The sequence below is a fragment of the Cotesia glomerata genome, linkage group LG10, assembly GCF_020080835.1.
Source record: "Cotesia glomerata isolate CgM1 linkage group LG10, MPM_Cglom_v2.3, whole genome shotgun sequence".
Taxonomy (NCBI): Eukaryota; Metazoa; Arthropoda; class Insecta; order Hymenoptera; family Braconidae; genus Cotesia; species Cotesia glomerata.
This window is the reverse complement of record NC_058167.1, coordinates 14,096,814-14,124,489: the sequence shown is the minus strand read 5'-3', so window position 1 is coordinate 14,124,489 and position 27,676 is coordinate 14,096,814. Positions and strand designations below refer to the sequence as shown.

Here is a 27,676-nt window from a genome sequence, read left to right as displayed (position 1 = left end):
TAAATATGATCATAACATACTACTACAGCTATTTGAGAAAATAAAATGGCCGAGCAAGTCATTTCCGCGGAGTGACAATGAAGGCGCCGCGTTAAGTGATAACTCTCCGATAACCACCCACACAAAATCTAGCTGTCTTTCATTGATACATCAAAAAACGTACATAAATAGAAGCACATATTTTCACATAAATGCGCTTGTGCCGCGATAAATACGATGTCATAGTTGTCGTCATTGAGAACTGAGACTCGTGGGCGACCAGAAGGACAAATTGTGTCATAGTAAGAACTCGATAGACGCCGAAATAAAATCAACCAAATAACTGAACCAACACGAGACGAGAACAAGGAGAAAATAAAAAAAATTTATAAATAAAATATGTCTCACCGAATCGGTTTAGGCTTAGGTAAAAATAGTATTATCGCGGTCCTCATCCATTCGCTCGATAATTTATTTTTTCTAATTAACTCAAATTTTTTTCCATAATGATAATCATTTACTTTAAGTCAAAAATAATTATAATAATTATAAGCAAATATTACTATTAATTATGGAGATGATTACGATGTTGACGATGATAATCGTGGTTTAAAATGCTTACATATACTTCTTCTTGGCAACTAAAAGCACAGGAGCTAAGCACAGTAGGTCAGGCACTATGTGTTCGAATCAGTTTCTTGGGAGCTATCCCGCGCATCGGGACACACGCGTACGTCAGATAACTTTTTTTATTTTTATTAAAGTATATATTTTCTCTCATTTTAATTGAGATTGAGCATACATCAATAATATAAAAATTTATTTATAAAAAAAGCTTCCTGTTTTTATTCTCTAAAAATGTGCTTTGTTGTCAAGTATTTGCTTCACGTAAAAATGAAAGGACTGGTCGTGTTTCGTAAGTTGAGGATTTAATCGTGAGCAACAATCGTGATTCAATAAATCATGTAAAAAAAAAAAATGAAAGTAAAAATGACAATTCACGGTCAAAGCATAGAAGCCCTTGGGCTTAGTTTTGGTTTCGGTTCGAAACCGTGGGTGATTTTTCATTAGTTTGAAAACCTTTGCGCTATGCGAAACCAACATGATAGAATAAATAGTAGTATCAGCATTAGCAGTAGCAGTAGCGATTCGAGCAGCACGACTGAGAGTACCAGTACAGTGGTTTACATTGAAAATAATAAGTACGGTCATTGTGAGGGTGGATACAAGGGCTCGAGGGCCAAAAGGAAGAAAAATCGCAAACGTAAGCTTTTTGATGTGTCTAAATACAAGGGACTCCACGACGATAGAATTATGGACGCGTTTAGCGCGCTCTGTTTTTTGTTTCGGGTGAGATTATTTTTTAAATTGTATCTTTTTTTTTTTTTTTTTTTTTTTTTAGTTTGAAGAGTAATTTGGTTTTTTTTTTATGTTTTTAGGTGAGAAGAGTTACGAGCGATGGTTTTATTATGAGAGCACACGTGTTCACGGCTGCTGTCATGTTAATATTTTCGATTATTGTGTCTGCTAAGCAATCTGTTGGAAATCCTATTGATTGTATGCATACAAGGTGAATTTTTAGTTTATTCATTTTGAAAAAAAAATTGGATTTTTTAAAAATATTTTTGAGTATTTGAAAATATTGACCGGCAAAAATTAATTTTTGAATAAATCATGAATTATTTATTAAATAAAAAATAAATCGTTTCTTTTATAATAAAAAAATTATATAATTTGGAAGAAGAAAATTTTTTCAAATAGTTATTTTAAAAAATGGAAATTAAAAAAATTTGAACATGTAATTATTAAATATTGATTTTGACTAATTAGCAAATTATCTAACTCCATTTTAGAAAATATTCTATTTGTACGAAAAAAACAATTAGTTCAAAATTTATTATTACTTAAAAAAACCATTTAATATCATGAATATCTATTAGAGATATAATATTTAGGTTTGAATCATTCAAATAATTTATAATTGGATTATTACTACATCAAAATGTTAAAAAATCATCCTCTAAAAAATAAGGAGTTAGATAAATTGCTAATTAAACCGTCGATATTATTTATTTACACTTTTATATTCAAGTTAATTTTAAAACTATATTAACTTAAAAAAAGTAACATTTTTTTAAGTCAAAATTATTGCAGAAATTATTTTCTTGTAAAAGAAGGATCAAAGAGACTTTTAGTTTACTAAAACATATTTTGTCTAAAATATCCGGTCATGTTATATTATTTATTTTACAATTTTGGCATGCAATAACAATAACAATAACAATATCGATAAAACAACTTGAATTTTCTTGTTTCTTCCAGAGAAATACCTGTAGACGCATTCAACGCTTATTGTTGGATACACAGCACTTACTTCGTAACTGGAGCAATGCTCGGAGTGGCTGGAGTAAATGTAGCCTTTCCCGGCGTAGCCTCGTCCTCATCATTTCTTTGGCCTCACAACCGAGTAGGTCATCTTTCGTTTCCAGAGAATCACAATCGAAGAGAAGAAGAAATAAAAGTGATCAGATATTACCAGTGGGTGGCATTTTTACTGCTTTTGCAGGTATTAAATTCAAATTTTATTGTTAATTACTATTATTGTTATTTTGGAGAACGATTGCTTGATCGAAGGCGCGATCTATCGCTGAGTTTGGGAACCTACAGATCAGTGACCGGCAATACCGGCATCTACGATCGGTTTAAAAATTTCATTTTGTTTTGATTCCTTTGATAGCGGTTATTATTGTTGTTATAATTATTAATGTAATAATAAATAACAATATTTAGCATCGAATTATCTGAGCGCAGAGCTTGCGGTGTTTGGTTTCGAGAGAATGGAGATAGAAAATTAGATGATCTATTCTACGGAGCAAAACCATTTGAGTGTATACTATACATATATATTTATCTTTGAATAATGTGATTTATTATCACTTGAAGGCAACCACCGAGTGTTCTACACTTGACAGAGTAATATCTTATTAATTACTGCCAAAGAGGCCTTTTTATCTTGTTAAATATATTATTTTATCAATTTGTAATACACGCTATTAATTATTGATTATTTTCATTTTATGATTTATGGTTGATTTGAAAATATTTTGGTCTTTGATTTTTTTTAATTATTAATTTTTTAAATTATAAATGCATTTAATCATGATTTTCATTCAAGTTATTTTTGTTCTTATTCCCAGAATTTTTCACAAATCAAATAATAATTTTTATTAAAATGAAATTAACAATCTTCTGACAATTTTTATGATTTTTCTTAAGTTGTAAAAATTTCAAAAAACTTGAAAAGTAACTGCGCAATTTTTATACTTGTATTTTTTACTATCATTATTGATTAAAAACTACAATTTTATTTGTTAACATTTTTTCTCTAATTTTATTTTTCAAATTTATGATAAATAGTCTACTTTTCACTCAAAAACTCTTGGAGAAGGGAGACGACCAATCACGAAAAAAATTCAGGTACAAATAGGGAAGATTTTCTTTTTTAATTTCAGTTTTTTACAAGCAGGCATATTTATAACATCGTACATTTCCTTAAAAATCGAGTCTGAATTTTTTTTTTTTCATAACAATCAGTGAGTAGTTTCAAATTTGTTAAATTCTATTTTGTTTAATAACCCACTACATTTTTCAATAAATAATGTAATTAAAAATTGAGTGACTGATAGAATTATTCAAAATATTGACTATTAAATAAATGAAACCACTGACAGATTAAGTAATTTCCAATTTCATACTCTTGAATATTAAAATTTTAGCGTCAATCACTTCTGAGAAATCTCGATTTATCATCCGGAAATAATGAAGACGGGGGAATGGGATTTGAATGAAAAATAGCAAATATCCAGTCTATTATTTCTCAGCTTAATATAATATAAATCTGTATGGAAGTTTTCGTAACACTATAACACTATATCACTTACAATTTACAAGTGTCGAGCCCGGTATCATCAACAATAATTATTGCTCGCGACCCACTACTGTCACTTATCATACACGGCGTGTCTACAAGTATTTCCATATCTAATTTTGACAGCGCATTTGTTAATCCAAATTGTTCGCTCTAAAAATGTCACTTCTCTGCCCGAGTTCGTTCTACAAACATTTATTTTTTTTCTACTGCAATTGATCTCGTACTTCGCGATATAAATTTTTTAGCATTGTATCATATATTTCTCTTAGTTCTTAACCAAACTTGAAAATTTAAATACCATGTTAAAGTTTATGTTTCCCGCTAGTGACAAAAAATGCAAAAATTGTAACAATTTTTTTTTTTTGGATAAAATTAAAATAAAACTAATAGGAAAAAAGTGCAAAGCCACTTATTAATAACACGTTTAACGATATAAAATGAACGGATGACTAGATATAGGGCTTTTTGGCTATGTGTTGGCACAACGAGCAGAGAATGTGTAACGAAACACGAGCGCAGAAAGTTTTGACCACTTTATACATAAATAAATATAATTAACATAATATTGTGATAAATTGAGTGAATGCAAATATTTATCAATTATAAATATTTTTTTTTAAACATCATAATCGTTATCTGATCACAATACTGTACAAAATATTCGCACGTGTTGGCTAGTAAATATTTATTTTTTGTTAAAGAAATCTTACAAATTCAATCACGGAAAAAAATAGAAAACAATAAAAAGCTCTGGCGCTAATTCAATTCAAAACGAAACAAAACAAATTAAAAAACAATAGTACCCACTCACACGTCCGCCAGGGCCAGTTTTAAGATAAATGTCAGCAAATTCGTGCCGTAACCAAGCAGCGCAACGGAACGAATTTACGTCTGTTGTTACGTTTTTGTTATTATAAATGTTAATGCATATAAACATATAACTATTTTATATAAATATACTGTCGACATAAATTTACCGTAAGCAATATAAGATGCGAGGACCAATTGAATTTTCTGTTTTTCCTCGACGGATTTCAAGTACATTATTTTATTCATTTTTGCAATATGTCCTCCACTTACTTTTATTTTGTTTATAATATTCTTAATATAACAACTAAACTCCGAACGACCAACGATTTGAGCCCACACTTGATGATTTACCAATACTAAATTCAACTATTTGTCGCCTAGAATAAAGTTCTGTCGTGACGTTAAATTTATACTTGCTGAGATGATAAAATAGACATTTATATAGTTTATTTGAATGCATTATTTTATACAATGAAAAATGGATTTAAATGTCAAGTTTGAATTCATCAGTCTCATTACGCGTTTATTTTATAATATATTCATATGTTGAGCGCTCGGAAATTGAATACCTACGGATCCATCCATCATCCACGGAATTTTCAAACGAGAAAATATCAACAAATTGTTTTTGTTTTTGTTTTTATTTTAAATTTTTTATGAAAAATATTAAAGGACATTTTTTAAATTAATGAAAATTTTATTTTACAAATATTCATTAATTTTTATTGTAAAGTAATGAAGAAATTTTTTTATTAATTAAAAAATAGGAAAGTTTTCTAATAAAATTTTTTTTAATAGTTATTTATTCAAAAATACTTTAAATATTTTTGTTTGATAGAAAAATATCCGCAAAAAAAATTATTTTCATAACGTAATATTAAATATTTATCCTGTGAGTTGTAAAGCACACAAACATTATGTACATATTTATATTTATATTCTAAAGAAAGTAAGAAAAGAGTAAAAAAGGGATCGTCGGATTCGTAATAACGCAAAAGCTGGATAAACATTTAACAGTTAGTATGATGGTATCGTATCGTATCATATCGGGTTCGAGTTCGATTTACAAATAACTAACCAAAATGTTTAAACAAGAATCGGTGTTATAATATGTACGAAAGATTACGGAAAAAATCCGCGTGTCAATTCAACTTACATAAACAAGAGTAGAGTGTAATAAAAAATAAATACGGAAATAAAAATAAAAGAAAATGTGTAGGTATGTATTAAATACCGTTTATCTATAAATAGGTTTTTACAGTGTAATATTTTGTACCGTCCGTTTAGTTGTAGGTCGTCCTAAAAAACTTCTACTCTAAGAAAATAAATAAAGAATTATTTTTCGAATGTTAAATGTTTTAAATAAAAAATAATGGAATGGGAATTTGGAAACTTTAATATACGATCTTTTAAACATAATTCACAGCTTAATTCTTGATGGTACTTCGTAAAATTTTACGCGACATTTCCGGCGTTTTAATGATATATTTACCTTCTCAACAAGTTATTTTTAAAGAGTTTATTTTATAAGTATACACTAATAGATAATTGTTTAACTCTAATTGATTTTTAATTTTTTAATAATGTATCTTTCTGGCCAAGATTTATGAAATTTTTTTCACTGAAATAGTTGGCTTGGATTTCAATAAAAAATATTTTTAAGAGATACTTATCCCTTCGGAAAGATACATATATATTTAACGTCTAAAATATATAAAATAGATCTTGTATTCACGCACATAAATCTATTTTATATATTTTTTTACTGTAAACGTATCCAAACAATTTTTTCTATGCATCATATTTATTTTCATATATGTTGAAAACATGAAACATAAATAGTATATTTCTTACCTAGGGCAGGAAATAAGAAAGCCTCAGATCACATGTTTGTCGACCTCGGCTTCGCCTCGGTCAAGAATTACATGTAATCTGAGACATTTCTTATTTTCCTGCTCTAGGTAAATATTCTTATATTCTTTTAAGCAAATAAATTCAAAATAGATATATGCAGAGATATAAATTTTTATGTTTGTTTATAAGTTTCCATATATGTAAAGCTTATATATTTTTCCGTGGGGTGAGTAAATAATTTTGCATAGAAACTTATAGTTTCATCATTTTCTATCATCAATTTTTATTAAAATAATAAATAATATTTTCTGTAAATATTTCAATTAAACAAACCAATTGCCATTTCAATAAAGAAATTATTTTTATTATCTTAACCTACAAAAAATTTGTATCTTTTAATTAAAATTCTTTCCAATTAAATTCTCTGCGAAATAAAATTATTGTTTTAAATAAAAATTGCCAAAAAAAATAGTTTTCTTTTATTTAAATTAATATTTTTAATTGAAAAAAAATCCGTGCTTGAATTTTTCAATATTTTGTATTTATTTAAGCTCAAACTCACACCTACAAAAAATTTATCCACGATAGAAATTATTAATTAAACATTCTAAAAATCCTCAAAAAATCAGAAATCAATATTTTGCCTCAGGGCAGTTGGATAAAATTCGCGTGCATTAATTATAATCATAATTATTACTTCCGCGAGTGAAATAGGCGTGCGACGATACTAGCTGAGTTTGCAACCCTTCAGCAAGCGTTATCGGGTCTCGGGATCCTTGAGGCGTCTATTTCGAAAGCTGATAAATATCGGGTTATAAATTCACCAGAGCAACGACCATCATTCTGTGGATTATATGTATAGAATTTAGTAGTATAGGTATTTACCTTTACTCAGTTACTATTACTAGTAACCAACTTGTACCATTAATTTATACATCGGATTATTCAAAGAGAGTTTTAGACCGAGGGTATATACGACTCCAAGACGGTATATGAAGCATTTACGAATTTAGATGCCCACGTGCACGAGATTATTACGTACATCGTCAATTTAATCGCGTACACACATGGACCGTATTGATTGGCTTGTACGTTACATTACATTAGCTCGAGCTCTGTTATGTGCACCACGGTAAGGTACTTAATAGTAAACCAGTGTACTTTACAGTTTGCAGTTTACAGTCGAGGATTGAGGATATTATATGGATATAGATGTTGTACGTTGTTTAACAAGTTAACTTGTACATCGATGATAACGTCCAGTAATAGTTGTAAAGAACACACAGCTGGACGTTTATTAGATGTACGTTATACTATGCGTAATGCTAAGCCGGAAGGCTGTCGTCTTTTTTCATTCTCTCTCTTATTCTTTTTATTTATTTAAGTGTATTTTAATTTTATTGGGGAATCTTTTGCTCTGAGGTACTTAATTAGGAGTGTAATTATTATTATAATTATAGCATTAAATTGAATTAAAAGTTTTAATAATGCAATTTAGAGGACTATATAAACCTTAGACTTAATTTACATTAAAAATTAATATTCATTTTTTGTACTTTTCTAATTTAGATTTTAAGTCCCATTTTTAACCTGAGAAACGCCATTTTCAATGTAATCTAGTGTTAAACTTGTGGACGAATAGATTTTTTATTTTTTTTTTTTGTAGCTTTTCCAAATTTAGGGAGATTCTTATGTTAGCATGCTTGACTAATGTATCAAATTTCATCAAATTTTGAACAGTTATTTGACGTGAATTTTGATAATGAAAAAATTTTCTAATTGATGTACTTGATCAAACTTGAACTCTATTCATAAAATAGTACGTCGATTTGAAGAATTTTATTGTTTTAAATTAATTAGATAAATTTTTTAACCAAGTAAAAAAATATTTCTTTGTTAAAAAATTTTATATTGATATAAATAAAATTTTCAAAATTTCTTAGTCCAAACTTTTTCTCTTCAATGAGAAATCAAATAAATTTTTCTATCAATATAGAAGAAAATTAATGCTTCAAAAAAGATGACTTTAAATTTTTGATTTTGATAACAGCAATCTATTTTGTTATAATTACAATTATAAATGAATTAAAATCATTGATTTTATTTAATTAATAAATGATAAAGTTTTCAGTTATTATTTACCGCTTTCATGGAATCCAGTATGAATCTAATTATTGTGACGGTAGAATTTTATGACTCGCGATGCATCAATGATAATTCGATGACGAAAAATTGGAAATATTTAGCCGACATAATTAGACAAAGGGTAGGGAGGATGTAACCTGGTCACTCGGACGATCTACCCTCATACTTGTTTGTGATCCTCACAGTGAGGCTGATTTAGTAAGAAAGAGTGAAATTGAATTTTTGATACAATAAAAATCAAAAATTCTTGATCTTAGTACAATTTTAATAAAAAAAAATTGACATATGTATGGTGGAATAATGTATTCATGTGTGTTAATATAGGTGATGTGAGATGTTCGCCTGGTGGATGATTGGCTATTATATTATTATATTTACATCGCCAGACGGAGTGTGTGCATCACTTACAACCTTTATATTACGAGTAGGCAACGTCAGATACTCGCGAACCGTACACACTTTTATGTCTAGTTGATGTATTACCGGTTGAGACAAAAAAAAATTATTAGTTTGATTTATTGACTACAGATATACGCTGCGAGTGTGTCGGATCCTCAGCCGGGGCTGAGGTTGTAAATTAATGGATTTTCAATTTGATTATTTTTATCTAAGAGATTAATAATATAAATTATTTTGAGAGTTTGTTATTTATTTTTAATTAGCTCTACGATCATAGCGAGTATTTTTTTTAGAGTTTATTTATGGCTGAGGGTTTGTTTGTTGATAGAATCCAGTCTTTTTTTTTCTTCAAAGGGTTTCGTTCGTCTAATTAATATTTATTGGAATTTTTTTTAATCTTTTTTTAAAGTCAATTTTTTTTGTTCATTTATTAGCCTGTAATGTTTTTTTTGGTCTCTTAAAAATTAAATATTTCTTGTTGAATTCAAATCTTTGTCATAATAATTTTATATGAATCCAAAAAAATTTTTAACGTATACAGCATCAAAATTCATAATTTTTTTGATTATAAAAAAATATAAATTAACATTTTTTAGTCTAATAAAAATTCAAAAAATTTTTCTCAAAATCTTATCTATCACCGAAATTTCTTCGCCAGTTAATTAATATAACTAATGAAAAAATTTCTTAAAATAAAAATCAACCAATTCCAAAATCCAAAAATAGTAGAATTAGCCTGATAATACCGTCTAGAGTAATGATTAATTTTCAACATACTTTTTGGTAATTAACGCTAATGAAGAAAAAACAACAGTTAATCCCTACTCCATAATGAAAATGCACACCTAAAAGTGAAGCTTTTAACCAAGCAGCTCCTCATTCTCATCCGTACAAAAAAAAAGTAAAGTTACCGCGTTTATAATACAAGTATAAACGGTTTCGTACATTGGCGCGACGTGTGTCCGGTGTAGAATTTGTATACCTATACATAAACTTGTATCCACAGATATAGACAGATATTTATGTACATGCATGTAGTTATTGATATATATAGATATAGATATATGCATATAACCAGGGAAGAGAAGAGTGTGAGATTAAACGTGAGGCCGTTGTATTGCGTTAACGTCCGTCGAGTTTGGTGATTCTATTCCTGGAACACCCTGAAACTCCTCCTCAGCAAGCTTTACTTCAGAGCTTGCGAACAGAAGTAAAGCTAAGCGTGCTCTAAGCCGTTAAACCGAATAGAAATGAGTCGCGAGCGTCAGCATTGCGGGCATGCATCATTATGTGGAAAGAGAACAAAAGTGCGGTGAATGATTGTCTCCGTTGAAATTTTGGTTTCTTCAAAGTTTTACGGACACGAAACACTCGAGTTTGTTGTGGCTTTTTAAATTTCATTTTTAGTTGTGGAGATTTTGGTTTTATAATTGGAGGGTGAGATAAAAGGTGAAGTTTGTTGGGCAAACTTGACGAGTGATGGTGATTGATCGGGATTTAATTTTGGACAAATAAAAAAAAAAAATTTGTATATTATGTCAAAATTCTAGAGTTGACAGCCGAGCTTTCGATTGACAGGAGATAAATGAAATGATATAATTTTAGTTAGTTGTAGATGGTTTAGTAAATAAAACGGGTGAATTTCATTCATGTCATGATGCATTTATTTGGATTCGTCGGGAGGCTTACCAGCGCGTGCTGACAAATTGATGAGGTGAAGAGCAAAAGATCTCGATATACGTGTATTTGTAATATATTGTGGGAGAGGATTTTATAAAGAGATATTATGAGACGGTTTTAATTATTTTGTACTAGACTGTATTTTAAAATTTTGATTAGAAGTTTTGTTGTGACAACGAACTATCTGATGATTTATAGTGATGTACTTGCTTGATTTATTTTTATTTCATGTGCAATTTTGAATGCTAAGTGAACTAGATATTTTATACACTGAGATTGTTTGGACGCTGGGATAATAAGCTCTAATTTTTCGATAAAATAATAGAGAGCTTGTTTTGGTTTATCTTTATTGAAGTGTTTGTGAGCTATTTTTGTATTTTATTTAATTTTCATAAATTTGAACTAATTTTGGGATTTTTTTTATATAGTTTAGATAAAAAATTCTTTAATAAATTTTGAACTGGACGAAAATTCAAATTGAGTTTTCCAAAATTTTAAAGGTATTTTTATTTATTTTTTTTTTATACTTTTTTAAAATTTAAAGACAAATTGATTTAATTTATTTTAAATGACTGAATGATTTTTTTTAATATCAAGCAAGTACTTACACAGAAAAAATTTTATTCAATCCAAAAAAGATTAAAATAATTTTAGCCCAAATAAAAATTTCTTTTTGTGCACAAAAAAAATCTTTAACGTTTTAAATTGAAAAATTTTTAATTTAAATTTATAAATTTTCAGAGAAAAAAATATTGTTTACTAAAAATTTCGATTTAAATTATTAAATTCAATGAATTAAGAATAGAGTAAAATGAATTTATAGGTGACAATTTTTGAATAAAATATTACACTTTAAATAAGATAGTAAAATATGTCCGGTAATTAATGAAATTATTTATAAGTAAAATGAATAATTAAATTTTTATAAATAGAATTATTATGAAATGTATGACTGCTCGGTATTTAATATAGACAATGCAAGAAAATTTAATAGAATCAAGTATATGAATACGGCAATGACTAATAGGTTTGTCGGATGATCAACACTACCGTTACTCTGAAATTGCAACAAGTTGGCACGCGCGGAGGACGTGGGTGCAAGTGAATAAACGGAGTATAATGATCAAAAAATTATTGCCCAAAAATATTATCAAGAAAACAAACGGGTAAATAGTTGAGCTAAAAGAGTATAAAAGACTGCGAGACAAATGATGTAGACTCATCCAGCTATTTCTGTATTCGTCTTTAATTTTGCAGTATTCGCTGGGTTGTTTCTCTGCGTGTCAACACATATGTGCAAGCATACATATAGAATTCCATATATACCATACTGGCTCAAATGTAATGTAAGTCTCGGTCCCCATGTGAGTTACAAGTAACAAGTAACGAGTAACAAAGTACTGCGTTTCAGCGTCACATTCAGAATTCACACACGCGAAACTCCGAAATAGAATGAGCAGATCAAACAAAATTACAAAACCCTCGTGGGGTTTCCAGGCTCCCGTGGACTTGATGCTCACAAAATGAAAAAATAATAAAAAATAGAGCAAAGTTGACTTTGCAATCAGATATCCAGCTTTTGATGTTCCTTACTTTTAATCACTTTGTTCTTGACGGGGCTTTTTTGCTTGGAAAAATAAATAAAACAATTTCAAAAAAAAATATACATGTCAAAGATAAATTATTTTGTTATTCTATTCTTGTATTTTATTATTTTTTTTTTTTTACTTGAAAATATATTTAAGATTTTTTTTCAAACGGAATTTTTATAATTGTTGGCAGATTAATTATAAATTCATTTTTGAAATTTAGTTTTTGGCTATGGCATTTTTTTAATGAAACGTGACATGAAATTTCTAGATTAAATTGACTGAAAATATTCTTCAAAAAAATGTTTGGTTCATTTTTTAATTGTTTCCAATATTGACAAAAAAGTTATACTTTTCTAAAATAAAAAATAACGTGGGTAACTTCGGCAATGTCTAATTCTAAGAATTAAAAATAGTAGAAAAAAATAACAAAATAAAAATAATTTCCCCTCCCTTACCACAAATTTATCATGAATCGAGTATGAATATGCTTCTATAAAACGTAAGACACTCAAGTGGGGGCAAATTAGGTTTATTTAATTGTAACTCTAGTATCGAGTATTTTAATAGCGAGCTTTCGGTGCAAAACTAAATCATCAGGGTTCAATTCCTACATTAGGTTATCTTATTTAATAATTGCGGCTTCAAATTTTAATTCAAAATTATTGATTTTTTTTCCTGGTATGAACAATTTTAACAGAAAAATTAATTGCAATTATGAAACAAATTTTTTTGAAAAAATGTGATTTTTTCTCAAAAAAATTAAAATTTTTTAAGATAAGAAAATTTGATTCTTTAGATTGAAAGAAATTTTTTACGAAATAAAGTGAATAATTGACAGCTGTGATTCGTCAGATTTATGATTCTTATCCCTGCATATAAAAGTGTGAGATATAAATCAACAGGTGTGTTGTGTTTAAAATCCGCGGAAAATATTAACGCCAGAAAAAGAGAAAAATATCGGTGAGTGCTTGAGCATTCGAACATTGGCAATTTGTCAAACATCTGTCAGATTTGTTGTTCCATTATTGAATAACAGGACGGAAAAGGGATTTGTATGTATAAAACTTGCTAAATCAATATTCACTCGAGTCCATTTACTCCACTGCATGTAAAATCTCCAAGTGACATAACTAAACACGATTGTTGCAAATAAAAAACAAAAATACAAGACGATACTCGGAACATCTTTTCTCCGAAATTATCACTATATCTTCGTAGTCAAGTGAATCATTTTCATTTATTGCTCGTTAAAAATCACGACCACGAGAAAAATGTATTTTTATACTTTTGAGAAATGCAAAAAAACTCAAACCGAGTGTTGAAAAAAATATTTTTTATGCTAAAAAAATGTATAAAATGAAAATTTTAAAATTTCTTGTACGAAATTTCTCAACAAAATAAATAAAATAATGCAACGGCTGCGGATACATAAAGAAGAAGCGAATAATCTTATGGGTCCTTTGGAAGAAAAACGTGCGTGGAGAGTGACTGCGCGTAAAAAATTATCCCTATCACGGACGATACTGGATAGATATTTAATAGATTCAAAGGAATCGGCGGCTGGAGTTCTGGGGTAAAAGATGTTGGACATATTCCGCGGCTTAAAAAGCCTTATTAAGAGTTCAAATATCCACACGGACACATCTGTGTTCCGGCTGCACTACCGTTTTACGGTGATAGGACTGATAGCATGCTCACTTATCGTAACGACTAGACAGTACGTGGGTAATCCAATAGATTGCATACATAGTAAGGACTTACCCGAAGATGTTCTCAACACTTATTGCTGGATTCACAGCACTTACACTATTGTATCGGCGTACAAGAAAAAAGGCGGCGTTGAAGTTGCATTCCCAGGTGTTGATAATTCAAGATTGTATCCTGAAAGTGAGAGAAAGGAATATCGGTATTACCAATGGGTTTGCTTCATGCTTTTTTTTCAGGTAAGAATTACTTTGCTATTTTTTCTATCAAGATTCTGTTACAACCTTGTTAAATTAAATTATACTAAGAACATATAGTCTTTAAGGTTTTGCTTTTTTTTGTACTTTGGAATTTCCTTCTCACAGGAAATATCTTATCAGTCCGACGTTTGCTGCGGTTTTAATGGCTCCAGGAGTTTTTAATTATTTTTTTATTTATGAGTTGTGAATTTTAGCAAACGAATAAGAATTTTTAGTTATTGTTTGAATGTCTGGAAATTTTTTATTGTTTAATTTATTTTTTTTATGGAAAATTTAAATTAAATTTTTATTGAAAAATTGACTTTCTTTTTCAAATTCTATTTTTGTTAAACTTTAAAAAAACATTTGATAGATAAAAAAAAATTCTAATTTTGAACCGTGAATCTAAACAATTACCTAATTTTTTCTATTTCAATTTAAAAATACCTAGTTTTAATAAAAATAGACAAAAAAATAACAAATTGATTTAAACCGTCTTTTATAATTCACAAGATTCATAATAAAATAAAATAAGAATGTTTTTTTAACTATTCAAAAATAAAAAATAAAAAAATCGCTTTTATAAGATCTTAATAGCCGAAGGAACAAATTACTCGAAATAATCTTCTTATACTAATATTTAATCAAAGCTTCTAAATAAATAAAAAATGACGAAAATCAATCCATTAAAAACCGGCCTATTAATAACAAAACGAAACAAACCTAAAAATAAAGGAAATTAAAGCCATTAATTCATCACCCAGCAATTTAAGTATAAAAATGATTTTAGTATAAATCCACAAGATGGAGCATTTATCAAAAACACGTTAAATTTAATAAGAATAAGAATAAGCGACATATTTAAACTCTGGAATTAAAAATACATTAGCGATGTAACCCAGATAATATTTAATTCAAATGTATTTAAAAAAATAAACAAAAGTTTCCGATATTATCTAAGACTTTAGTTTATACTTTAAGATCCAAAAATTACCCACGTGCTTTGATCAACCGTGTATATAAAGAACAGTGTCCTACTTACTATCGAAGTTATACATCACAACTCCAAATTGTAACTAAACGCATGCCTAATTTATAACGATCAGATTCATTACACAATTATTTTCATTACAATTATAATTATTATTATAATATACTGTATTATCGATATTCATCTTTTAATTTTTGAAATTTAATGGAGATCAAAAGATTATTTTTTCTCAATTTTTTGATTTTTCAACGATTGATATTATTTACCAATTTTTTATTATTTAAAAAAGAAAATTTCTTTACAGTTATTTTAAAGTCTATTTTTTAATTAATGCCTATAAAAAATTAAAGAATCAACTTCGTTTAAAATCTAAAATTTTAAGTTAAAAAAACCGCAAATTTTATTGCTTCTCGGCGAAATTTAAATAAAAAAAATTTTTTTAACCAACCACAAATTTTTTTCTCTCCAAAAAAATTTTCCAATTTGAATTAGTTAAAATGTTTATAATTTTATCTAATCTCACGATTTTTTTAAATTTTATTTCTTAATAAATTTGTTTTGAAATATAAATATAAAACTGTATTATAAAAATTGTTTCTTATTTTTCCTTCGAAACACAATACAACCCACAACCTAGAGAAATTCTTATTTATATCACCCACAGAACCGATCGGGCCATCTAGTAAATAAACAAACACTGTTTAACAAACAATTTGTTAGAACTTTTAGCATCTAACCTCCGCTTACGCTTCTGCATAAGGACATCCTTATGTTTGTACTTACTTGCGCTCTTCGATCTAGTTCATTGCCAAGAAAGAAACCTTAAGTATCACTGAAAGCTCATGTACGGGGTCATTTTCTTTTATTATTATTTATATTTTTATTTTCATTACCATCATTTTTTCTTATTCTTATTATAATAGTGCTACCTCGTCTATTGTCATTATTAGTGTTGTTGTTATTATCACAAGATAGTTATCAAAAGTCTTAATGACTGGGGTAGACTAGCCGACCATGGAGAAGCTCAATGTTTCTACACGTTAAACTTATGTACCTTGTTTGTTTTCTTATGTGTCTTCTTTATTCATTAAGTCTCTTTAATACCGACCACATTACATGTGCGATAATAAGATTTTATAAAGTGATTCTCAAGGATAAATATTTTTACGACAATAACTTAAAACTTGTTATTTATTTTTAAATCCTTACTATTTATTATAGCTGGGTGCTAATTCCTCATATTTTTAATTTAACACTAGTCTTCCGTGTTCTGGAGAAGAAAATATGTACATATATTTAGACATGGATATATATATATAAGTATATTTTTTTTACCCGAAGCATGTATCTTCTTTTATGAAAAAATGTAAATATTTCATATATGATGGCAAATATATATTAATATATGAAGGAACATTTATTTCTGCTTTTGAAAACAGCTCAAAGGGTTCATTCATAAAAATTTTTTTAATAATTAATTTATTGCTCATTTTTTTTGACAGTTTTTTTGATTTATTAGTTTAAAAATTTTTTATTTAATTTTTGGCTAATCAAACATTTAATGGAGAGTAAAATAATGATGAAATATTACAACAATTTTATCAGAAAATTTAAATAATTTCTAAATTTAGATATTTTGTTTTAAATAGACAAAAATTTATTCAATTAGATGTTGAATTTTTTCAGAACTTTATCGACAATACTGATTTAATTTTTAAGAGTTAGAAAGTAAAGAAACTTTGAAAAATTTAACATTCCAATTTTTTGAAGCAAAAACTCATAAAAATTTTTGGGATAGTAAATAATAATAATAAAAAAATCGATATCTAATAGTATTAATGAATGGATTAGTAAACAAGGGTTAAAAGTAACGAAAAAAGTAAAATAATTAATCGGTCGAGGCCGTAATAAGATCTCCCACGGAATTGTTGAGTTGGACTCCAACTCCGACTAACTATAGTTTGACAATGACCCGGATGCCTAGTCGGGTTTGTCATGATTCTAAAGTCTTAGTTTTAGTCTTAGATACTCGTGTTTTATCTCAGAATGTCCTCTCTAAATTATTTATATTTTATTTTTCACTCTACCAAATTCTTTTTATGTTTACTTTCATCGTTCCCAGAATGAATTAAAGTGGATATTTTTATAAGAACAGTGATGGGATTTACATCCAGATAGTATAATTGGACCCACAGTAATTCAGTGAATAACTACCTGATACGATATTTTGAATTTAAAATACTAAATGATTTTTTCTTCTCAAACTATTAACACAACATTTCTTAAAATGAAGTGATGAGTTTCAAATTATGACGCATTTTCTGATAAGTATCATCTGTCGATAAAAAGTTGCGATAACTTTAGCAGTTGATACTTTAGAACAAAAAATCAATTTCTCACTATTACCTAATGCATTTAACTGAACATAGCCAGCAATTGGACCTTCTTAGCACGCAAATCTCATAAACGAAACAATAAAACCTACCAATAAAATAAACTGACATCAAGATCAAGCATTAGTATAAAAGTATTAGCATAAGTATTTAACAATGAGCATTAATCTTATCGAGACTTTGATGGATCGAAACTTGCCTACGTTATAATAATGCATCGTTTTAGAGTTATGCATCGTTCGAGGCCAAGGGATGCCCCTCAAGTCAGTCTAAAGACTAAAGTCAGTCTTAGAGCAGTTGCTTCTTTCTTTCACGTGTCTCCACTGTCTGACAAAATTTCCGCGCTCTTGCAAAAATGTATTTCATAAAAACGCTAAAAATCATCAGAGCTTCACAGCAACCCCAAACATTTTCCGGCAACTTACGTTCAATAGTGACAGTGACTCAAAAAATTCATCAAAAATCCGCTGAAATTTTCAAATCCGTAAAACAATAAAAAATAAATATATCAGTGATATGACGATGATTTATTCCTGGTGAATTGGATTATTGGATTACGCGAACAGGAATAGTAAATAATTAGGGTTCAGTGGTCGTGGTGATGAATTAGACAAGCCGATAAAAATGCCAATAATGTTAAAAATGATTGACATCTTCGGATCGCTAAGGTCTTTGTTTAAAGTGCGAAAAATAGAAGAGGACACACTGATATTCCGTCTTCATTACCGCGTAACAGTGGCTCTGTTACTCGCGGGATGCTTAACATTGGCCTGCAAAAGCATCTCCGGGTCGCCGATCCACTGCGAAGGCTCATCCGCGGTGGAAACTACCGTGCTAGAAACATTCTGCTGGTTACACACGACTTATAGCATGATAAATGCCTTTAATTTGACTGTCGGACGTGCTGTTCCTTATCCGGGGCTTACTAATAGCAAAACTGATGTTCATGTTAACGATAATCATCCGCTTGTTAAACATCACAAGTATTATCAGTGGGTGATTTTCGCATTACTGCTACAAGTAAGATTATCCATATCCATATCCATTTTATTTTATACATATTTTATTTTATTATTATAACTGAACTCGGTGGATGCTGATTAAGACCTTACAGTGTTTATTTTTAGGTGTAATTTATTCAATGATATACACCTGCTCTTATCTTGATTAACTTTTGGGCTCAGATAAATATTTGTTAATTTTGTTGAATTAACTCTTTCGATATATCAATTCATTTAATGGATAGTTTTTTTTAGAGATCTATTTTGTTGTTGAGTTGATATGTTGATTTTGATTAACTTTTTTAGGAATCTCGTCAATTTTTCGGCAAAATAAAAAATTTCTACGTATTATAAGCCAATGTAATAATCTGGAATTATGAATTTAATTGCATTTACTACTTCATTTTTTAAATAAAGCCATTCGGTATCCAAAATGGAAGTAAATTTCTGATCATCCCCAAAAACTTAAAAAATCTTGAGAAAAAATTAAACAGCAAAAAAATTTTATTAATAAACTGCAAAAAAAAATTTTGATCAAGACTCCAATAATTGCGATTAAAAAGAGGAGAGGCTTCTCAACAATCCTCTCCAATATAAATATTCAACTGTAGAAAATCATGAAAATAATTCACGATCTGCAGATAAATCCCGGCAACTGATAATAATTTGCACAAGCTTAAATAAAGCTATTTTCGAATAAGCAAAATTCTTAATAACAACTAAACACTCTGTAAATATGCGACTGACTGTATATAAGTATCATCCGAGATTTAACGACGCACAGGTCATTATTATTATCAGGTGAATTGAGTCTTCAAATAACTCAAGGAATTTATTGATACCCACCAGCACTAGTAGCCATTAGCCATAACCTTCTGTTCCGCGTATTAGTATTTAATATTTAGTTTTGATGAATAAAATGTATAGATGAGAGAAGGGAGAGTTTAAAAATGAAATGAAAATACCTTGAGCATTGTTAGATACTTAAAGATCTGACGGAATAGCAGAATAATGCAAAACAACTTAAAGAAACAGGTTTTTCGTGTTCCGTCTGATTTAACATTCTGTTTAAAGCTAAGGACTAAAAGTTTCATATTTCTGGTCGTTTATTTCAAGATCACAGTGCTCTTCTCTTCTCTTTGGTGGTGGAGCTGCTGGTGAGGTTAAGAAAGACCGAGGTGGGATTAATGGCTCAGTAGCTTTGCAATAATTTGCACTAGCGAAGTCAGAGGTAAGCGGAGGCTGCATCAACCAGCTTTGCAGTCTACAGTCTGCAGCCAGCCCTTTTATATTTATATTTATATTTATATACAGGCGTACATAAGTACACGTATATGTATATATATATGCAAGGGGTGCATGTATATTGTATAGATATAATAAATATATGTGTATACACGGAGCAATGTATTCCCATCCCGATGTAATTAACGAGCTAAAGTGTCCTTTTCTCTATTCCCCTTCGTGATACTGCTGTTACTGCTGCTGTTGGCTGGTACTAACTCTGTACTCTCTACTCTCTACATACTCTTGTGTATATTCTATATCTATATCTATATCTATAGCAATACCGGTGCCGGTGCGCAGAAATCCCGCGTGCCGATGCCATTACACGCTTCTGTGCTTTTAATTCCCGGGCAAAGGTCCAGCCAACGTCGAGGCTACATTTCCCGTGATATCCGGTAATTAACGGCTCGCGGATTCTTCACTCATGATAATTATTTTATATACTCAGCACAAAAATCCGCTAAAGACTTTATATCCGATAATATTTTACCTCCATGATAAATATGGACGATTTATTCATTTTTTTTTCTTTTTTTTTTTTTTATGGTTTTTGTAATTTTTTAGCTGGAAATTGATTTATTTAAATTGAGGATGAAAGTGAATTTTTTATGGCGTATGTTAAAAGGTTTTTTTTATTTTGATACCGAGAATTTTTAGAAGACATCAGTGTTTTGTATGAGTAATTTTTACACTGAAAAAAAATTAATTTTATTTAATTTCAGAGAAGAAAATTTGAACCAAGAAAATTATTTTAAAGAGTTTTTCTACGAAGAATTTTTTGGATTTGAGTTAATTTTTTTTTTTTTTTTATTAAAAATGACCAAATTCTTCAAAATCATTATTTTGGTTCAAAATTATTTTTTTCTTCGAAAGTTAATTTTTTTTTCAGTGTAAAAAATTTTTGGCTATTATTTAATATTTTAAGCGCTTAAATAAATGTTTATAATTTTTTTATTAAATTAAAATTTTTTCGAATGAGATTAAGAAATTAATAAAATACTTTTTTTTTGTGAAGAATTAAATTTTTTATGTAATACGGCAAATTTCTTATGAGTTATTTTTAATAAACCGAAGAAAATAACTCACTTAAAATTCATGATAATGTTCCTCTTTAATTGACAACTATGGTTAACTTGAATTAATTACCATAAAATATTGAATATTAATTGAAATATTTATAATATAAAATATATTGACGATAAATAAAACTCACGATAGCGGTAATTGATAATAAATAATTTAACAGAGTAATTACAGTAATCGATTAACGATTTAGTAAGTATTCTTTTAGCATAAATGAACCTGTAAAGTTAAACTTTTGCTTTAGGAAATCGTAAATAACGAACTCGAGCCGTAACACGCTGCAATATAAATTTACAGCGTTATATATTTGCGTTAATGGTAAATATAAAGAGTAACTAGAATCTAGTGAGCAATTTTAAAGCTACGAAATTTAATCCTTATTAATAATTATAAATGTGCTATATTTAAAATTCATAATTTATATCATAGAAAACTGAAGATTGCGCAAGTATCTGCGGATTGAACAGTCCAAGTCCGTAATTTTCTATTGTCTCATCCTCGGCCCTGGCTGCTTATTTAATTTACATTTGTATATATTTATATTTACTAGAAGTATTTGCGCAATGCTAAATGTTTGGGTTATTTAAAACCCTGACAAAGTTTTTCATCGGTCTGTAAGTTTTAAGCTTTCGTAGCTCTTTGTTCACAGTTTCAATTATCTTTTCACCTGTCGGCCTTGGAGTCATGTCCTCGACATTACGTCTACGTTCTATTGTCTTCTCCATCTTTACTCCTCCTTCGCTTTTTTGTTGTTATTTATATATTTATAATTTATTTTTATATCAAGTAGGTTCACTAATTCAACATTAACTAATTTTAAATTAAATTTTAAAGTATCTTTTTCTATATTCTATATAAATAAGAATTATGATGAACATATCACTTGATAACAAGAGACCGATTTGGATATTTTCTATAATGGTCGTAATAATTCTAATTAAGTTTTTATGCTCAAAAAAATTGTAAAAGTGACCTGAAAAATTAATAAATTCGGAAAAAAATTTTTAATTATTTTCTATGAGATTTATGTATCAATTCAAGATCATTTCCCTTGAAAAAAAAAATTTTAACATGGATATATATAATTTTTTTAATAAAAGTAATTTTGAAAATATCTAACAAATTGCGTATAGTTACTAAATATTCTCTTTACAAGAGAGTTAATTCTGAGACGTTACATTATAAAGTAACAATCAATTTCTTCTTTCACGAATAAAGAAAAAGTAAAAAAATTAAATTTTATACTGTAAAGTGGTGCTAAAAAAAATAAAATTTTAAACAGACTTCTGTAAAATTTTCCAATCTAAATTTAAAATTATATTACGTGCTTTTTAAATTTTATTTCTTTACAATATTTAATTTTGTAATTATCGGACGGCATAAAGTCCAACAAAATTTTAAAAACTCTAATTAAGTTATTTCATGAAAAAAAAAAAAATCATAAGCTTTTTTATTATTAACAATAAAATTGCTGTCAAAAATGAATCATAAAAAAATGTATCTTTCTGTTTAATTACAGGCAATATTATTTTACACACCGCGATGGCTTTGGAAGGGATGGGAAGGCGGTAAGATTCACGCGTTGATGATGGACCTCGACATCGGTCTCTGTTCTGAGGTGGAGAAGAAGCAAAAGAAGAAAATGCTTCTCGATTATCTGTGGGAAAATCTCCGCTACCACAACTGGTGGGCCTACCGATATTATCTCTGCGAGGTGCTAGCCTTGGTGAATGTTATTGGTGAGTGGAGAAAATTTTATAATTACAAATAAAAATCTAAATATTAAAAAATTCAAGATTTGCTGTTATTATTGATAACCGCAATGATAAAAAATAAAATAGCAATCGAGATTGAGATGGAGTAGAGAGATAAAATGTCGAGAATAATATTCCGGTAAATATCTCACTCGCATTGCCAGTGCTGTGTGAATGAACGAGTAGTTACGGTTTTGTCATTAAATTTGGCAGAGTTACAACTCAAACTCGCCAACTCTTTGTAAAATGAGAACGAACGTGCAATCCTTGCTTTATCGCCGCAACCTATTATTCCATTACTTGTAATATTATTATTATCTGTTACTCATTTTTATTTTTAAATCAAGTTGACTATTATTTATCAGTGAATTTGCGCAGGCCAGATGTTCCTGATGAACCGTTTTTTCGATGGCGCATTTCTGACCTTCGGGATCGACGTCCTCAGGTTCCTCGAATCCGACCAAGAAGACCGAATCGACCCTATGATCTACGTTTTTCCGCGTATGACCAAGTGCACTTTTTACAAGTACGGAGTCAGTGGGGAAGTTGAGAGACATGATGCTGTCTGTATACTTCCGCTAAATGTCGTTAATGAGAAAATCTACGTCTTCCTGTGGTTCTGGTTCCTACTTCTCGGCATCCTCAGCCTATTGACTGTTATATATAGGGTCAGTATATTAGTTATTAATTATTGTCATTATTCATCACTTCCGCTGCTCTAATGAATCAATTACTTCTAAAGATAATACTTTATTTTCTCGAGTTTATAAAGAAATTAAATTTTTTTCAAAATTTTTTTAATTTAATTTTATTTGAAAGAAAACGACGAAATTGCCAAGTTTGCACTATTAAATTATTAAAAGATAAAATAAATATTTCTCTGTATGTTATGATAATATTATTGCTAGTTTGTACGTGAACTTGCATCTATATTTCTATTTATTATTTTTTCATTCAGCTCGAACCTTGACATTGAAAATTAATATATAAAAATAAATAATAAAATTTTATTGTAGACAAAAAATTAACCGTGAATTTCTACAATTAAAATGTATAATTCAAATTACCAATTTTTTTTAGTCAATTATTGTTTTATTAATTTTTTTTTTATAATTTTTAAGCATAAAAATTACTTTAATAATAAAATTAATATTTGATGGTTGCATATTTTCTAATTGATAGATTGTCATAATTTTTTCTCCGCGTACGAGAGTTTACTTATTGAAATTGAGGTTTCACTTAGTAAAAAGAGACGCAGTGGAGACAATAGTGCGACGTAGCAAAGTGGGCGACTGGTTCCTCCTCTACATGCTTGGTGAAAATTTAGACACGATAATTTACCGCGATGTAATGCACGAGTTGGCCAACAAATTATCTACGAGGCATCATCACAACGTCTCTACCATAAAAGGGGAACTGCAGGAAGCCTGATACAGGTACGCTTTATTAAATATTTATAATTGATAATTTACAATTCATTATATGTTGTACAATAATTAGACTCTATTATTTGGTAATTGTGCAATCGGACGGATAATTTATCGACTTTTAATTTAACGGACTTTTAATTCCTGCCATCGGATGAAAGACCAGACGTGGTAATGAAAGGTAGAAAAATAAAAGGTTGAATTGAGATGAGATGAGATAAGTTGAATGTTCACACGGATGGGACCGGGCGGATGAGTTTAGAAGAGAATGATTCGTTTCGGCGGTAGTTATATCTATATGTATACGGTGGGTTACAAGAGTTTAATGTCGAGTCACGTTTACGGTGGGTGGAAAAGCTTGACGTGCGTAATAGAGGGACAGAGGAGTTACAACATCGTTTATATTACATTGTATTAGCGTTCGGGGATCCATTTAGAGCACGTGTTACGTGGGACTATGTATGTACTATGTTAGGAATTTTGCGTATCAATTTATCGACGTAATTACAAATTAGTGACATGTTACGCTATTAAAAGGCAAATTAATTGCGAAATTATTTTATAAAATTTCCTAGTTTGGATGACAATCGATTTTTCTAAAGCTATTAAAATTATTAATGAACTAATTTTTTTTGTAGATATTTCGCAATAGAAAGTAAAAAATTAATATCACAAAAAATTCCATTGATTAAAAATTGTAGGGGATCAATTTTGATATCAAACAATTTTTAACTTCTCGCTAAGAAAATCGAAGATTTTCAAAAATCGGGAAGTTATTGTTTTCACCCCGTTTTACGAAAATCGAGTTTTCATCGAATCTCGACGTTTCGAGGTCCTAGGAAGCTTCCCTGACTATTCCCACGATGGTGTCCGTATGTTGTGTGTGTGTGTGTGTGTGTGTAAACCTCTTATAACTTTTGAACGACTTGACCGATTTAATCGCGGTTGGTGCCATTCGAAAGGGCTTGACCAAAAAGACTTTGAACATACTTTGGAACGATTCGGACTGGTAGATTTTGAGAAATCGCAAAAAAACTACAAAAAAAAATTTTTTCAAAAGTGGTTTTTTTGGAATAACTTTTAAACGGCTTTACCGATCAATTCCAAGAACTAATCAGCTCTTAACATCAAAAAATCACGTCGATCACCGCCAGTCCGGTCAAAATCGCTTGATTCGTTCGTGAGTTATCGTTGACGAAAGAAAACCGAAAAAAGTGTTTTTTTAGAATTTCTCCGAAAGTTTTTGCTCTATCAATTTAAACTTGAAAATTCTTTATGAAGCTTAAAAAACTGCGTTGAATGCCACCAACCGCGTAAAAATCGGTTCATTCATTCAAAAGTTATTACGGTTTGAATATTCAAAAAATAGTATTTTATCAAACTTTTGAGCTCGAAGTGCTTAAAAGGATCCAAAAGCTATTTTTTGAGCTCGTAGAGCTCAAAATAATACACAAATTTTATTTATGAGCTCGAAGAGCTCAAAAACGTCATAAGTGCAATTTCAAGCGTTTAGGTATAGAATTGGCAGGAAGTTGCAGGGATGGCCTTCAGGGTCAGCCGTTATCCTAATTTTTTTAAATGTTAGAATGAGGCAAGGTTGCATAAAAAAATTTTTATCAATTACAATTTTATGTTTACTTAATCATTAACAATTAATTTCACTTTTTTGAGGCTTCTATTACTCGATTTAATGGTAGAATTTGAAAATCAAATATTAACAAAATTTATGACTAGAAAAAATTTTCAAAAAATTAATTGATTATTAAAAATAAAAAAATAAATTTTGTATACGGAAATTGATACTAAGATTTTTAAAATGAATAAATAATTACTAAGAGAATAAAAAAAAAATTATTTGATCATTGATGGGTCTAATTATTTATAAAATAAGTTTTTATATAAATTAAAAAAATTGTTTGCTAATTTTTCATAAATATTTTGATTAAATTGTAATTTCCAATGGATAAAATTAAATAGAAGACTATTTTTTTTGTAATATATAATTAAACATGTATCTAAATGTTTCGTACATGTGGTTTCTAAACTTCGTCTATCAGATGTAAGCTTGGGTAGACGTAATAATTTTTGGACGTGTTTCAAGCGACCGATAATATAATTACAGTTTGTAAAAATAACATTTATCTATTTCAGGCAGTGTTGGTTTAAGACAGCCGAACACGACTGGATTGATCGCCCCCGTCTAGTCCTTTTCACGGGACTACTGAGTAGAGTCAATGACTCCGATTATACGATTACGATTGAATCTGTGGATCCCAGGCGAGTAAAAAATACCAATAAGATCAACGAGTAGAGTAGAGGAGCTCAAGTGAAACAATTTACAAGGGAGAAAAAATACCAGATATTCCATGACCCGGAAGCAATGTAAAATGAACCGATTCTAATCCAAAAGAATGCTACAGACAAGGAAGAAGAGTAAGAATAGAAATACAAGACAATTGGAAAATACGACGGATTGAATCCGAGTTAACGAGAAATAACACCGTATTAACGCTAACAAAGTTTTATTCACTGCCAGCAGTCTGGTGAACGATCTATCGATATTTTATTGGGGTGGAGCATAAATTTCTCGCGATCGTTAACCAAGCCTAGACAATTCGATTGTTTTAATTAAAATAAATCGAAGTGCCATTTACATTCAACTAATAATTTTTTTTTTCTGAAAATTATCATCGGTATTTAACATTTTTTTTGCATGTCTTAAGCGCGTAATATTCTACAGTTACCTAAAAATGAGAACGATGATTTCAAGAATTAATTCTTTTTAAAATGAATTTCATCTGATTAAATTAAGCAAAAATCGATTAGAAAAAAAAATTACTCATGAGGCAGCCATATTTTTTTATAAACAGAGTTTCTAATAATAGAGTCCACGTGTGCGAGCATTCCTGTCAATTTTAATAAACTGTCACGACTCATAAAAGGGTTCCGCTCGCAGAATCATTCCTTTTCGCAGGAAAATTCAGCTTTTAAAAGTGAATTGTAGAGAAAATTTACTGAGATAACTTTTAAACTATTTTATTATTTTTATTGTACTCAAACTCAAACTTCTTTAATAAATTTAGGTATAACATGAACGCTTGAGGCATGCACATTTGGAGTAATCAAATTTTTATTATTTTTTTTTGTGTTTAAAGAAAAGTGCATTCTAGTCTTTTTTTATAAATTTTAAAATTTATTGAGTTCTATTCTAGTCATGGAGACACGATGGTTATAGTTAACGTTAATAGTTACGATTAAGATTATGGTTATGGTTATGGTTATTTTAATAATATGTAATTTAATATGTACGGACACGAGGGACTTGCAGAAGCTGAAAAACTTTCAAACATAGTTAGCGGGATAATTGTTTCAATAAAAATAATAATAAATAAGGGACGGTAAAAAAA

The 27,676-nt window shown here is 29.0% G+C and overlaps 1 protein-coding gene and 1 long non-coding RNA gene across 10 annotated transcripts in view; one reads left to right on the top strand and one right to left on the bottom strand.

The window, feature by feature from the left end:
- Positions 1–16,441, bottom strand: part of LOC123273095 — a 31,921-nt gene extending 15,480 nt beyond the window's left edge. For 2 of the 4 annotated variants that reach the window (XR_006511253.1, XR_006511255.1), the window contains exons 1-2: positions 15,376–15,501; positions 14,152–14,271 (exon numbers count right to left, since the gene is read on the bottom strand). This is a non-coding gene — a long non-coding RNA (uncharacterized LOC123273095). Of the gene's footprint in view, positions 1–14,151; positions 14,272–15,375; positions 15,502–15,772; positions 15,814–16,107 lie in introns of those variants that run through there. The other 2 variants (XR_006511256.1, XR_006511254.1) reach the window with 2 other exon arrangements.
- LOC123273091 (innexin shaking-B) lies at positions 686–27,676 on the top strand. 6 transcript variants are annotated; one of them, XM_044740288.1, is made up of 7 exons: positions 708–1,329; positions 1,419–1,549; positions 2,302–2,545; positions 22,608–22,827; positions 23,221–23,510; positions 24,025–24,278; positions 26,421–27,676. In XM_044740288.1, the coding sequence occupies exons 1-6, from the start codon at positions 1,069–1,071 to the stop codon at positions 24,271–24,273; spliced, it is 1,395 nt and encodes a 464-aa protein (XP_044596223.1). In that variant the 5' UTR covers positions 708–1,068; the 3' UTR covers positions 24,274–24,278; positions 26,421–27,676. The 6 variants fall into 6 exon arrangements, 5 of the variants coding, with proteins under 5 accessions (XP_044596223.1, XP_044596227.1, XP_044596226.1 ...); XR_006511252.1 differs by lacking the exon at positions 26,421–27,676 and having other exon boundaries at positions 686–1,329; positions 23,226–23,510; positions 24,025–24,157; XM_044740292.1 differs by lacking the exons at positions 708–1,329; positions 1,419–1,549; positions 2,302–2,545 and adding exons at positions 10,249–10,555; positions 13,187–14,333.

Coding starts and splice junctions, on each gene's coding strand:
- LOC123273091 (XM_044740288.1), top strand. CDS start 1,069: ATGCGAAACCAACATGATAGAATAAATAGTAGTATCAGCATTAGCAGT. Junction 1,550..2,301: donor ATTGATTGTATGCATACAAG/GTGAATTTTTAG, acceptor TGTTTCTTCCAG/AGAAATACCTGTAGACGCAT. Junction 2,546..22,607: donor CATTTTTACTGCTTTTGCAG/GTATTAAATTCA, acceptor GTTTAATTACAG/GCAATATTATTTTACACACC.